General features: G+C 37.2%; 1 protein-coding gene across 2 annotated transcripts in view; it reads left to right on the forward strand.

Annotated features, from left to right (window-relative positions):
* The window catches only part of LOC120082047 (BEACH domain-containing protein C2), a 40015-nt gene that overhangs the window by 23709 nt on the left and 1511 nt on the right, over nucleotides 1–14795 (forward strand). Inside the window, exons 18-30 of one of the 2 annotated variants that reach the window (XM_039037274.1) lie at nucleotides 2047–2116; nucleotides 2237–2320; nucleotides 2703–2759; nucleotides 2901–2969; nucleotides 3042–3128; nucleotides 3217–3333; nucleotides 5576–5725; nucleotides 5873–5957; nucleotides 6038–6158; nucleotides 6343–6439; nucleotides 6522–6635; nucleotides 6745–7114; nucleotides 13721–13857. In XM_039037274.1, the coding sequence (XP_038893202.1) occupies nucleotides 2047–2116; nucleotides 2237–2320; nucleotides 2703–2759; nucleotides 2901–2969; nucleotides 3042–3128; nucleotides 3217–3333; nucleotides 5576–5725; nucleotides 5873–5957; nucleotides 6038–6158; nucleotides 6343–6439; nucleotides 6522–6635; nucleotides 6745–7114; nucleotides 13721–13746 (1447 nt within the window). In that variant the 3' untranslated portion in view covers nucleotides 13747–13857. Of the gene's footprint in view, nucleotides 1–2046; nucleotides 2117–2236; nucleotides 2321–2702; nucleotides 2760–2900; nucleotides 2970–3041; nucleotides 3129–3216; nucleotides 3334–5575; nucleotides 5726–5872; nucleotides 5958–6037; nucleotides 6159–6342; nucleotides 6440–6521; nucleotides 6636–6744; nucleotides 7115–13720; nucleotides 14535–14795 lie in introns of those variants that run through there. The other variant, XM_039037265.1, reaches the window with a different exon arrangement.

Raw genomic sequence — 14795 nt, forward strand, 5'->3', positions numbered from 1 at the left:
AAGCAATTATACTGATATCTATATCCATCTCGACATTACAAAATGCCCTTGGTAATTGTCATTGGTGGTTAAAACTATTTACCTGAATAGTGGCTTGAAAAATAACGCACTAGCTGTAGGAATGACAGTTAACTGATAGGTACCATGCCATGCCAAAGAACTAATTATTGTTCGAAGGCAAGGGCTAAGCTTGTAAGAACGAGCTCTAAGAAAGAAGCCTTAGATTACATAGGGTATGCCGGTCCTCATTTGTTCCTTGTACCATTATAATAAATAGGGGATGGGGAAAGATTGGTTTACAAGAAGATTGAAACTGCTAGGAGTGCAAACAAAGTCCCACGTTGACAAGTGAAGAAAGTGATTGTGGGCATATAAGTGAAGACAATTATCTCCATTGGTATGAGACCTTTTGGATGGCTCTAAAAGCGAAGCCATGAGGGCAAATGTCCAAAGTGGACAGGATCATACTATTGTAGAGATATGTGGAGGTTTCTTTGTCCACATCAATTGATATCTGAGCCATGATCTAAACCTAGTTGTGCATCAGAGGAAATCCTCACATTTCGAACAATAAAAATTATTGAGCCTTAGGTTGTGCTTTATTTGAGTAGCTTCGTTGTTTCCCTTACCTTGATAAGAACAAGTGCAGCTTGTGCTCATGCTCATGCTCTATTTGGATGTTGACTTAGAATGAACTAGATGTGCCTTGGGATTTGGAGCAAGCTCTCATGGTTAGGCGATGGATTTATTTGAATTAAGGTTGTAAGCAGTATTTTGTTCGAGGGGAGGATTGTTAGGATTGCAAATAAAGTCCCACATGGCTAGGGAATGAAGTGATCATGGGTATATAAGTGAAAACAATTATCTCTGTTGTTATGTGACATTTTGGGTGTTTCCAAAAAACAAAAGCCATGAGGGCTTATGCCCAAAGTGGACAACATCATACTATTTTGGAGATATGTAGAGATCTCATTGCCCTTATCTTTTTGTTTGAGTAGGTGATGTAATGAAGCCATTAATTCAGGCAATTCAAGCTAATTCAGTAGAGGGGCTTAAATTTAGGAGAGATAAAAGGACATCAAATGTATGTTGTGAACATCTGGACAACACATTTGTATATTGTTCTAAGAACCAATCTAAAATTTAAAACCCTTTCCCCTCATGGCAAAGTCTTTTGAAAGAATAGTGTCTTCCATAATGGAATATGATCTTAAGAAAGGCAAAAAACTTCCATTTTGAGATTGCGACACGATCCATTGCGGAGCACTTTCTTACTTCTTTATTTAGATCAGTGTAATCTAATAATCTAATAAACCACTCAATGAAAGAACCATCATGGTTTGGTCTAGTGGTAAAAAAGGAGACATAATCTCGATAAATGACTAAGAGGTCATTAGCTCAATCCATGGTGGTCACCTACCTAGGAATTAATATACTAAGAGTTTTCTTGACACCCAAATGTTTTAGGGTCAAGCGGATTGTCTGAAAAAAAAAAAATCATTCAATGAAAGTATTATTTGTTTAGAGAATTTTATAGTTATTTCTTTCATCTTACTCACACCAATTGGTAGCTTTTTTATTATTTAGTTTAGTTAGAGAGGAAGATTTCTTATTTTTGCTATCTCAATTTTGTAAATTTTCATTATAGTAAATAAATATCCCTTAATTGAAAAGTGGGATCACCTATAAACCTGACAAGCTAACTTGACATGGACCTCATCATCCTAAACCGATACAATAGGTGGAGTTGGTGTACTTTCTAGCTTGATAATACGAATGCTGATGATGTTTAGAGATCTACTAGTTTCATATTGAATTTTCAAGTATTTTTTAAAATGATAAACAAGGGTTGGAGAATTTCAGTATGAAAAAGTTGGTAGCCTTACCTACAATGCTGCGTTTATTTCTTAAAAAGAAGGAAAAAGAAAATGCTGGGTTCATTTCATCTCACTTTCTTATATCAGAAGCTTGATATCTACACCAAGGCTTATTTTATAACTACGCTTTGTTATATTTTCTTAACAGTATTCTACTTTCCCATTTCAGGTATCTCCTAAGAAGAAGTGCCCTCGAACTGTTTATGGTTGATAGATCAAACTACTTTTTTGATTTTGGGGTAGACTTTACATATCTCTAGTTACCCTCTTCTTCTTCTTCTTCTTCCAAATGTTTGCTCCTTCATCTCCATCATTTTTTGACCATTTTTTTTCTCTGTATGTTCTTTTCTGCTATTAAGAGTACTGAGGGACGGAAAAATGCATATCGAGCAATTGTTCAAGTGCGGCCTCCTCATCTGAATGATGTATATCTAGCGACTCAGGTTAATATCTCAGTCCTTATGTCTCGGGCTAAGTTGCTACATCTGTGTGAATCATCCTCTCCTGTTAATTGTTCAGTATCTGTTGCATGCAGCCTATTTCAAATTAATCAGATACTTAAATTTCTTACATGTTTGTCCTGAATACAACATTCTAAGCATTATTATGTCTGACGACCAGATTCCTAATAAAAGAACTGGTTCATGATATCAATCAATGTGATCTCAGTGAACTAAACTGACATGTGAAGAATCTGGTCAGATGATTGGTAGTTGGCCTTGGAGAATGCTATATATGTGTGTTTGCCGATAGAATAAAGATAAAGAACTTTTTTCTTCTTTACTTTCTGTATTACAGTAGTTATGATTCACTTAAATTTTGTAGAGGCCTGAACAACTTCTCAAGAGGACTCAACTTATGGAGCGCTGGGCTAGGTGGGAGGTATGGCCTAAGTTGGAATAACCTCCATCTTATCATGGATTTTTGTTTGTGTATTTTTTAAAGTGACAACTTTTATGCCTGGATCCCACAAGTAGAACGTACATGTTAACAGTGGCTAACATGCTTGGGAATCTTTTGCAGATTAGCAATTTCGAGTATCTAATGCATCTCAATACCCTGGCTGGGCGTAGTTATAATGACATTACTCAGGTAGGTCATTTCGACAATTTTCATGTTTTGTTGAGAAATATATATTTTGCACTAAAATTTGCTTTCTTTCAGTACCCAGTTTTCCCATGGGTTCTTTCTGATTACACTTCAGAGAGTTTGGATCTTTCCGATCCATCCTCATTCAGAGATCTTTCCAAGGTTTTCCCTTCAAACTCTTCTATTCATTCTTTTTAAACAACTTAGGAAGGCTGTCTATGTAACCACGAAACCTCAAATTTTTTCGCAGCCTGTCGGTGCATTGAATGCTGACCGCCTTAAAAAGTTCCAAGAAAGATATTCAAGCTTTGAGGATCCAGTCATCCCCAAATTTCATTATGGTTCACATTATTCAAGTGCTGGAACTGTATGTTTTTCATTTCATCATCATTGGGTACTCTATGTTATATACTTATTGTTCTAAGGAGTCTGAATGCCGACCTAAACATAACTTAATCGATCAAACAAAATAACAAACTGTTACCTACCCTTGTTGAACTGAAAAAGGGGTTTAAAAACATGTATTTTCTCCTTCTGGAAGCATTTTCTGAAAGATTTATCTATTTTAAACTTAAATAACAAATTATCTCACGTATTCAGTTTCTTATGTTGAGCCTAAGGGACTATGATGACGCTGGCCTGATTTTTCTGTTTTCAAGAAACTAAGAAAAATAGTTTAAAAAATTGGAAATTGTATTATTAATTTAATTATCTTTTCACGTGTATGAGAGAAAATTTGTTCTTGCTCTGCCAATTACTTTTTCTTCTTTGGAATGTGCTTGTGCCTTGATGCTATTTTCTTTCTTAAAGAGAACTATATGAAACTGTTTTATTTTGATTCTTATTGTTGATCCCTCGAACATTTGTGTAAATCGGGCTGAGAAAATTGATCAAATTTGAAATTTTAGGTATTTGCAAAAATATTAAATCCCCCCCCCCCCAAAAAAAAAAAAAAAAAAAAAGAGAATGATTGGTATTATTATTATAAACAAACAATTTCATTAATAAATGAAATAAGGAGGAAAACCCTAAACATCAATAGGTGAATTACAAAAATAGTCTACCATTGAAGATTAAACAAGAAGAACTATTAAGAGTAAAAAGGTGCTTATTCTTAAAAACAAAAGCATAGAGAGTACAAGTTCCACAAACAATCAAAATTGTAGAAAACCTCCCTGGAGAGATGACCATTCTTAGCATACTCTGAAGAGTCCTCCCATAAATAAAGCACTCCTGAAAGCAAGCCAAAGGACCTCTATATTGCCACAAAAAGGTTGGAGCCATCAAAATAATGGAAAGGAGCTGTAAGGAATTGTTGGGAAAAGGCAAGCACCAACTAAAAGCCTCCATCAAAGTAGCCCAAAATCGATAGGCAAACGAACAATACATGAAAAGATGGCACGGAGTTTCCATATTAGATTACACATAATGCACCAAGAGGGAAATAAAACCATATAAGACATTTGTCTTTGTGAAATCAGCCGTATTGGTAGCCCCAAGGACAAATGATAGAATAGGCCGTTACCATTAATAATGATACAGCTGTTACCATTATTAATGGATGATGAACTGTTGGATGGGTGGAGTTTTCCATGGTGCTCTGAAACCAGTGAAAAGAAAGAGAACCATCCCAATTTGTTTTCCATAGACGAAATGAGGATGTTGGTGTGGCAGCCAGGGTACTCCAAGAGAGTGATCTCAGCAAAGTATCCATTCTTATTGTTGTGTTTTTCAAGCCAAACGGTATCATCTTCATCATTCAACTTCCTAAAAAACTTATGGTTACATGTGTCTTTGAAGAGGGAATTAAATGATGAAGCAAGCCAGAAGAGTCTTCTATGAAACAAAAATGGGGTGGAGGTTTGATCGGTTTTGTTCAGTTGATTTGAAGTGTTTCCCACTAGTTGGTGTAATTAGAGAGAGGGAGAAAATTTTCCGGTCAATATGAAATGCCCGGTGATGGTGGAGGGAAAGGCGGTTGACGGCAGAGGAGGCATGTTGGTCGGAGCTAACTAATCAAAGGGGGTGTAGTGGAGAGAGGAGAGAGCATCTGTTTGCCGTTACTTCAATCCAAGTGGCCAATTGCTAAGAGCACAATGCACCCTCAAATCCATTAATAATGATAGAATAGTTGCACTAGAAATGCACCCTCAAATCCATTTCCTCCAAGTATGACTTAAACCTTTGGAATGAAAAATAACATCTAGAAAGTCCCAATCAACAGTGTCAAAAACATTTTCAAGATCTAATTTAGTCAATACACCTGGTTTCTTAGATTGAGTTGAAGTTGTGCGGGTATCCAGAAAAAATTACCTCTGAAAATTTTAAACTTATTTTGTTTAATCTAATTATAGCTTTATTTTTCTGTTCTTTTTGTAGTGGTAATTTATATTTTATGCGCTAGTCTTGTCTCTATTGAGAACCCATTGTGGTATTGTGCTCTGTTCTTATTTTGTTATTCTGTATGGTAATGTGCAAAGTCTTTCCCCTCAGTTTGCGATACTGCGAAGCCACTCACTTTGTCCTTTCTGAACTTGAAATTTGTACATCTCTATTAATTCAATTGGATCATACTAAATATATCTGAATTTTTCTTATTACTTTTGCAGGTATTGTATTATCTTTTTAGAGTTGAACCATTTACAACTCTCTCAATTCAGTTGCAAGGTGGCAAATTTGATCATGCTGATCGGATGTTTTTGGATATTTCTGGTACTTGGAATGGGGTTCTGGAAGATATGAGTGATGTGAAGGAATTAGTAAGTTCGTTGATTATGAGTGTTTTTTTCTTGGTGTATATTGCGTTATTATGCATCTATTTTAAGAATTATATACTTCCATCATTTACAAGGATGACTTGATTAATTAGTGATGTTGTTATCCAATCAAATGGTACTTTCTTGCAGGTTCCAGAGCTTTTCTACCTTCCTGAGATCTTAACAAATGAAAACTCGATTGATTTTGGCACCACTCAATTAGGGGAGAACCTTGGTAATCCTTAATGAATATACTTACCATTGATTATTCTTATGCCAGTAAGTTTCTTATTTAAATGTTTTTCAACATTCCAGATTCCGTCAGACTCCCTCCTTGGGCTAAAAATCCAATTGACTTTATTCACAAACATCGGATGGCTCTTGAGAGTGAGCATGTATCAGCGCATCTGCATGAGTGGATTGATCTCATTTTTGGGTAGGTTGTTTACTTTAATGAAGGTTTTCCTCAGTCTTGTTTATCGGATGTGTTCTTCTCCTTTGCTTTTCAGTGTTTGTAAGTTGGTATAATTGGTAGAGATAATGATGGTGCCAATTCACTTTTTTATCAACTTCGGGCTGTTTCTGTTTGATCTCACATCTTTGGGGATTTAATGGATCAGGTATAAACAACGAGGCAAAGAGGCAATATCGGCTAATAACGTCTTCTTTTACATTACCTACGAGGGGACAGTTGATATTGACAAAATATCTGACCCAGTATGTTCATTTTCATTACAATTTATTACTTCAAATTTCAGGGTTTCTGTTTGATTGTTTTTTTCCTAATTTTTGGAAAAAGGTACAACAACGTGCCACACAAGATCAAATTGCCTACTTTGGTCAAACTCCATCTCAACTTCTAACTGTGCCTCATTTGAGGAAGAAGCCATTAGCTGATGTCCTCCATCTGCAGGTATATGGGAATGTCATGTTGGTACTTCTGATAATGTACATGCATGTATTATTTCAATATAAACAATTTGTCAAATTGTGTTGAAAATATATTTATACTTTCGTACCAGACAATCTTTCGGAACCCAAAGAGTATCAGACCATACTCGGTTCCAACCCCAGAACGCTGCAACCTACCTGCAGCTGCAATTCATGCAACTTCAGATACTGTTGTTATTGTTGACATAAATGCACCTGCGGCACATGTAGCACAGCACAAATGGCAACCCAACACACCTGACGGCCAGGGTGCACCATTTCTTTTTCAACATGGAAAGTCCTCATTGAACTCCACCAGTGGAACATTCATGCGCATGTTCAAAGGGCAGGCTGGCTCCACTGCTGACGAGTGGCAATTTCCCCAGGCACCAGCATTTGCTGCATCTGGAATCAGGAGCTCGTCTATTGTTTCCATTACTTGGGACAAAGACATTATCACTGGTAAGTATTTGTTTATTTATCTACGATTTCATCCTTAATTCTCCTTCCCAAGAAGGAAAAGAAAGATTCTTAAGCCGAATATCATTTGGGTTTTTTTTTGTGGTCTATATGGTTTGAAAGGAATCTCATTTCTCACATCTTCACCGATAAAGAAGATGTTTATCAATCTCACATCCCTTCAATTTTATGTATCTCTTTATCGTTGTGCAAATTTACTCCATTTTTTAATTATAGTTTATCATCCATTTCATTTTGAAATGGAAACAAAAAATTCATTGATACAAAGAAAAGAGACTACTACTCCAAAATACAAGATCTCCAAATAGAAGGCAAAAATAGGATACAAACTCAACTAAAAAAATTACTTAATGGAGCAGTTTTTTGTAATGCTATTGATAAGACCTTCACACTTTGTGATTTCGTCATATCATTGAAATTACTGTTTCGTATCAAAATTAAAAATAATAAATAATAAATTGTTAAAAGAGAAAAGAGAGAAAGAGGAGATACAAGATTTACGTGGAAAACCCTAGAACAGGGAGAAAAGACCACGATAGAGAGTCTCTGGTTTATTAATTATATAATGTGAGAGATACACAAGAGGATTCTTATTTATATGCTTTAACAAGCCTAAATACAGAAAAAAGGAAAGAAAAATAGGGTAAAGTAAATAATTATAATATCCCTGAGACTATAAACAATCAACTAAGTCCGCTATTTCCAACATTCCTCCTCAAGTTGGGGCGTAGATCAGACTCAACTTGCTAACGCAAGAGTCAAAATTTTGCTTGAGTAACCCTTTAATGAGAACATATGCAACTTGTTGATTTGATGGAATACAGATACTGCCATTGTCCATTTTCTCTTTTATAAAGTGTCTGTCAATCTCTACATGTTTCATTTGATCATGTTGTACTGGATTATTGGCGATGCTTATAGCAGCTTTATTATCATAATAGAGTTTCATAGGTAAAACACCATCTTGATGAAGATTAGACAATACTCTCTTCAACCAGATTTTTTCACAAATTCCCAAACTTATAGCTTTGTATTCAACCTCTGCACTATTTTTAGCAACTACACTTTGCTTCTTACTTCTTCAAGTAACCAGGTTACCCCACACAAAGGTACAGTACCCTGAGGTAGACTTTCCGTTAGTCATTGATCCTGTCCAGTCAGAGTCGGTATAGGCCTCAATGCATTTCCTGTCAATTTTTCTGAACATTAGACCTTTACTAGGAGTGTTTTTCAAATATCTCAGAATTTGATTCACAGCTTTCATATGTTCTTCATAAGGTGCCTGCATAAACTGACTGACAACATTGACAGCATAGGAAATGTATGGTCTGGTATGTGATAAGTAAATTAACTTTCCCACTAGACGCTGATACCTCTCTTTATCAACTGGAACTTTGTTAACAAAATCTCCCAGTTTAGCATTGAATTCTATAGGAGTGTCAACAAGTCTACATCTAGTCATACTTGTTTCCTTTAACAAGTAAGAATGTACTTCGTTGTGAGACAGAGATTCCTTCCCTTGATCTGGCCACTTCCATTCCAAGGAAATACTTTAGATTTTTGTGGTCTTTGATTTCAAACTCGTGTGTCATCTTCTTTTTCAGTTTGGTGATCTCATCAATATCATCTTCTGACAAGACAATATCATCCACATACACGATTAGGATAACAATTTTCCCAAACACTGACCTTTTTGTGAACAATATATTGTCAAAGTGCCCTTGAGTGAATCCTTGGGACTTAACAAAGGTAGTAAACCTTTCAAACCAAACTCTCGGGGATTGTTTCAGACCATATAAGGACTTCTTGATTTTACACACTCGATGATCACCCTAAGCTTCAAAACCTAGAGGAGGGCTCATATACACCTCTTCTTATAAATCACCATTTAGAAAGGCATTTTTCACATCAAGTTGGTGGAGAAGCCAATCTTTATTTACTGCAACAGAGAGAAGAACCCGAATCGTGTTTAACTTCGCTACAGGAGAGAGTTTTTGAATAGTCTACCCCATAAGTCTGAGTAAACCCTTTCACTACAAGTCTGACCTTGTATCTGTCTAAAGTACCATCAAATTTATACTTCAGAGTGAACATCCACTTGCACCCAACTGTTTTATGTCTTTTTGGGAGAGTAACAAGGTCCCGTATTATTCTTTTCAAGAGCTCTCATTTCTTTCATAATGACAATCTTCCATTTTGGAATTTCCATAGCCACATGTATGTTTTTTGGTATTGTCATTGTGTCAAGACTGGCAGTGAAAGCCCTGAATTTAGAAGGCAAATTACTGTAAGATAGAAAGCTATACATAGGATACTTAGTGCAAGACCTGGTGCCCTTTCTCAAGGCAATTGGCATGTCAAGAGAAGCATCATAATCCCCAAGTTTGTCTGACTTCTCATCTACTTTCCCACATGTAGTAGGATTTTGATCACACGTTTCAGGTTGAGGGAGAATTTAACTCTCTTATGTTTCTGCTGTAATCTCATCTCTGTCTGCCACCTTATTATTTTCTGGAATTAACACATCAGTCATGTCATTCTCAGTTACATCCACAATATCATCCTCAACACACAAATCGTTATTATCAGGGACACACTCAGTAGTAGCTTGAGCTTGTGTTGGTTCAGATTCATGGACCGGAGCCGGCGGAACAGTATGGGACACAATTTCCTTTATGAGATTCTTTCTGTAGTATGTTAGCCAAGGGACCTGTTTAGTAGGTAAAACAGTGTCATGGGAACTCAAGATGGGCTCAAGAAGATTACTTAGGGTCGAGGATGTTGACTAGTTAGTCTCTTCACTAGTACTCTCCCCCTGAAGATGACTAATAGGGAAGACGGGTTTATCCTTAAGGAATGTGACATCCATGAAAATAAAGTATTTCTAGGAAGAAGGATGGAAACATTTATAACCTCGCTGGTGAAGAGGATATCCAAGGAAGACACATTTCTGAGTAGGAGGGGTAAACTTAGTTTGGTTAGGGCCAAGGACAAAGATAGAACACCTAAAAACCCGGAGAGGAACATGGGGAATGAGTCGTGTGGTGGGTACGACTCATTGAGGCATTCTAGAGGAGTTTGGAGTTGGAGAACATGAGAAGGAATTCGATTAATAAGATGAGTTGCAGTAAGAATTGCATCTCCTCACAAATAAGATTGAAGAAAGGTAGATAGCATGAGAGACCGGGCAACCTCGAGGAGGTGACGATTTTTTTCTTTCCGCCACTCCATTTTGTTGAGGTGTATAGACACACGAACTTTGGTCAACAATGCCTTTGAAAGACAGAAATTCACGAAGTGTATTATTGAGAAATTCACGACCATTATCACTTCGAAGAATAACAATTTTAGTATTGAACTGAATCTCAATAGTGGTGTAAAATTATTGAAATATTGACAAAACCTCTGATTTTTCAGTGAGAAGAAAGACCTATGTAAGACGGGTATGATCATCAATAAATGCCACAAACCAACGTTTTCCTGAAGAGGTGGTAACACTAGAGGGACCCTAAACATCACTATGAATAAGATTAAAGGGCTGAGAAGGTTTGTAAGGTTGAGAGGGAAAGGTGACCCTATGTTGTTTTGCACGAATGCACACATCACACAAAAGAGAAGAAACATCAACTTAATGGAATAAATGAGGAAATAAAAATTTCATATATTGAAAATTTGGATGACCAAGGCGAAAATGCCACAACATACAATCTTTTTCTGAAGTTGAAAATACGAAGATAACAAACTAGTCCTATAGCTATTCTTAGAAGAATCATCATCATCAAGGAAATAAAGTCCCCTATTATGCCGGGTAGTGCCAATTGTCTTCCCCAAGCTCAAGTCTTGAAAGAAAACATTATCCGGTGAGAAGGTAACTTGACAATTTGGATCTCGGGTTATCTTACTAATAGATGACAAATTGTAAGATATTTTAGGTACATGCAACACATTCTGTAAAGTTAAATCATGGAAGGGAGAAATATGACCCTTACCCGCAATAGGAGCAAAAGACCCATATGCAATTCTGATCGTTTCATTATCAGCACATGGAAGATATGATAGGAAGTTATCAGATGACCCAGTTAAATGATTTGTAGCTCCTGGATCAAGTGTCCATGGTTTATTGTCATTTATACTTAGGAGACTTAAGGGTTGTGATGTACCTGATTGAGCAATTGCCCCAAGAGAAGGGACAACAGAGTCACTTTGACAATTCACTTGAGGTTGTGACTAGGAAGCACTCGCAAATTCACTTACAAGTGCACGGCCAGGATTAGACTTGTCATTTTGAGGGCATCTTCTACCATTTGGTGGTCTACCATGTAATTTCTAGCACTGTTCCTTTGTATGCCAGGGTTTTTTTGCAATGTTCACATACTGAAGTCTGTTTCCCATTGTGCTTGTCACCATCAGTACCAGATAATTCCGCACTAAAAGCAGCAAAATCAGTAGGTGACACAGTAGTGATGTTCATAGCACTGGATCTGTTTTCCTCAAGGTGAACCTCAAAGCACATTTCCATAAGAAAGGGTATAGGTCCTTGTCCTAGTATATGGCCTCGCACTGCGTTGAATTTGGAGTTCAAACTAGCTAAGAAATCATATACCTTATCTACTTCCTCTATTTTGGAATACTGGACACCTCCACACGGACAATCCCAAATGATTTTGCGACACAAGTCCATCTCCTACCAGATTAGGGATAGTTTATTAAAATACGAAGTGACATCTATCGTTCCCTGTTTGCACTTGTGAACTTGTTTGCGCAGAGTGTAAAGATGAGATGCATTCTGCCTTTTTGAATATAATTTCTGAACATCATCTCAGATATCTCGAGCGGTGGCAACATACAATAATGGTTCCCCTATTTGAGGCTCCATACTATTAATTAATAGTGATGGTAGCAAGGAGTCCTCTCCTTTCCAAATGCGCTCTCGAGGATCCCCTGGTATAGGTATCTCACCAGTCAAATAACCGAACTTGTGATGCCCTTCAAGAGCCATTTTAATAGACTAAGACCATAAGAAATAATTCTGGCGGTTTTTAACTTTTCTCCTGCAATTAAGCTTGTGGAATTTCCCATAGAACTAGACAAATAATTTGCAGTAGTTAAAGCAGGGAAAGAGGTTACCGGATTCTCTGGATACATCGGTAAACCAGAAGGAACATCTGAATTCAATACATTTGAATTTAAGTTTGTGGTTGTGTAAGCACCTAGGGCTGCCCCAAGAGCGGCGATTTGTTGTTGAAAACTCACCTGAAGATCAACTAATTGTTGTTGAACCATTGTCGGAGAAAGATCCATGGACCCGTGATGTTCATAGCTTGGTGGCAGTGGATGGAGGAGCCCAAACGGCAGCAAGCTGTTATAGGCAGCTAGCGGCACATCACCCTCGATTGCGGACTTACCTCGGTGATGCGTGGAAGATCCAGTAGAATCATCTACCTCAGATTTCGACGGTTGGATGAAATGGTTGGTGGTGGTGGGACCAAATGCGGCAATGACGGCAGGACCAGAGGCAACAGCGGTGACACTGGGACTAAAGCTGGCAGCGCTAGGGTTCTTGATCGGCCGCGGTTGAGGATGTATTTGTAGAGATCGAAGATACCAGTCAACAGCGGTCTGAATGGCAGTGACAACGTCGGCGGCGGTCGGAGGCTCCATCGGCGGCTATGGCAGAAGCAGTGTTGGTGCAGCACTAAGGTTATCTTGCATTGGTTGGTTTTCACTGATGAAAGCTAGGGTTTTGTCACCATGCTCTAATACCATGTTAAAATAGAAAAGAGAGAAAGAGGAGACACAAGGTTTATGTGGAAAACCCTACAAGAGGGAGAAAAAATCACGATAGAGAGTCTCCATTTTGTTAATTTTTTACATAGTGTGAGAGATACAAGAGGATTATTATTTATAGGCTCCAACAAGCCTAAATACAAAAAAGGAAAGAAAAATAGGGTAAAGTAAATAACTATAATACTCCCAGCACTATAAACAATCCATTAGTCCCTTATTTCCAACCTAAATTATAACCCTCCTATAGAAAATTTTAAGACGATGAGGGAAAACACCACAATGATAGAAGGACAAGTTAACTTTTTGGTGTTTTCATGTCCAAGCATTTCTTTCCAAGAGTTTGTAGAGCATATACAAAAAAATTTCAGCGACAATTTATTACAACTGCTGTGAAAACATCTACTGTTTGATCTCTACTTCTTTAACTAACTAAATTGACCTATACTTTTCGGAGATGAAGGATAATGCTGGAATTAATAGTTAACAGCGGCAAACTGCATTATAGTATCCCAAAATAACTTTTAGTAGTTCACTCTTTTAAAAATAAATCATGATTTCTTCAACATCTTTATATAGCCATATAGGCTTTCTTGTGTCTTGTAAGTATCAAAATAGATGACAGTGGTGGTAGCTCACTGATTCTCTGATTGAGTACCTTACGCAACTTTACTAACAAAATACTGCATGTGTAGTTAATTTCTTGTTCAAGACATATTTTCTGTATGATTATTCAAAGGCATACATATATGATTATTTGCAGTTTTATACTCGTCTTCAGATTCTCTAAAATAGATTATCTAGATTCTATTTTTTTGCTTTGGAAATAGGTGGACATGTTGACAATAGTATCAAGCTAATATCATCAGACGGAGGAAGAACATTGGAAACTGCCTATGGGCACTGTGCTCCGGTAACTTGTCTCAGTGTTTCTCATGATAGCAATTATCTAGTCACCGGATCCCGTGACACCACCTTACTACTTTGGAGAATACATAGATTGTCGACCCCTCGTTCAAGTAGCATGTCAGAAACGGCCATGGGGACAGGCATGTCCACATCAGGCAGTGGTAGTAATTTATCCTCCCTATTGGCAGACAAAAGCCGGAAGCATCGAATTGAGGGTCCCATACATGTTCTTCGGGGTCACCACCAGGAAATTGTATGCTGCTGTGTGAATTCAGATCTTGGTATCGTTGTTTCATGCTCCCAATCGTCAGATATTTTGATACATTCCATCAGGAGAGGTCGCTTGATCAGAAGGTTGGCTGGTATAGAAGCCCATGCTGTGTGTCTTTCTTCCGAGGGAGTTATATTGACTTGGAACGAATCACAATGTGCTCTTTCAACCTTTACACTCAATGGAAATTTAATTGCTAGAGCACCATTTCCACTCTCTTCTAACATCAGTTGTATGGAAATATCTGTTGATGGGGAGAGTGCCTTAATTGGAATAAATTCATCAAGGCAAAACAATAAAACCCACAATAATAGCTGGGATTTTAAGTTGAAGAAGCCAGTGAATGAACTTGATTTCACACCTGATGAAACTCTGGAAGATGACAGATTGGATGTTCCAGTTCCTTCGGTTTGCCTTTTGGATCTGCATAGTTTGAAGGTATTAAATTGAACTAGTAGCTTTGCCTAATTTCCTTACTTCTTAAATTGAATAAATAATTAGATAAAGCTCATTATCTCCATCCTTTTTGTTCTTTGAATGGGAATGTAAATGGCAAAACTAATGACTATTAATAACATAACTTGGCTAATCTCGAATGATTTGTTACGTATACCATGTATCATTATCTTTGATATTTGTGTTAAAGATACAAAAGCAACATTCAGATATAAGAACGAGTCCTATTATTATACTACGTCC

The sequence above is a fragment of the Benincasa hispida genome, chromosome 1, assembly GCF_009727055.1.
Source record: "Benincasa hispida cultivar B227 chromosome 1, ASM972705v1, whole genome shotgun sequence".
In the NCBI taxonomy this organism is placed as follows: Eukaryota; Viridiplantae; Streptophyta; class Magnoliopsida; order Cucurbitales; family Cucurbitaceae; genus Benincasa; species Benincasa hispida.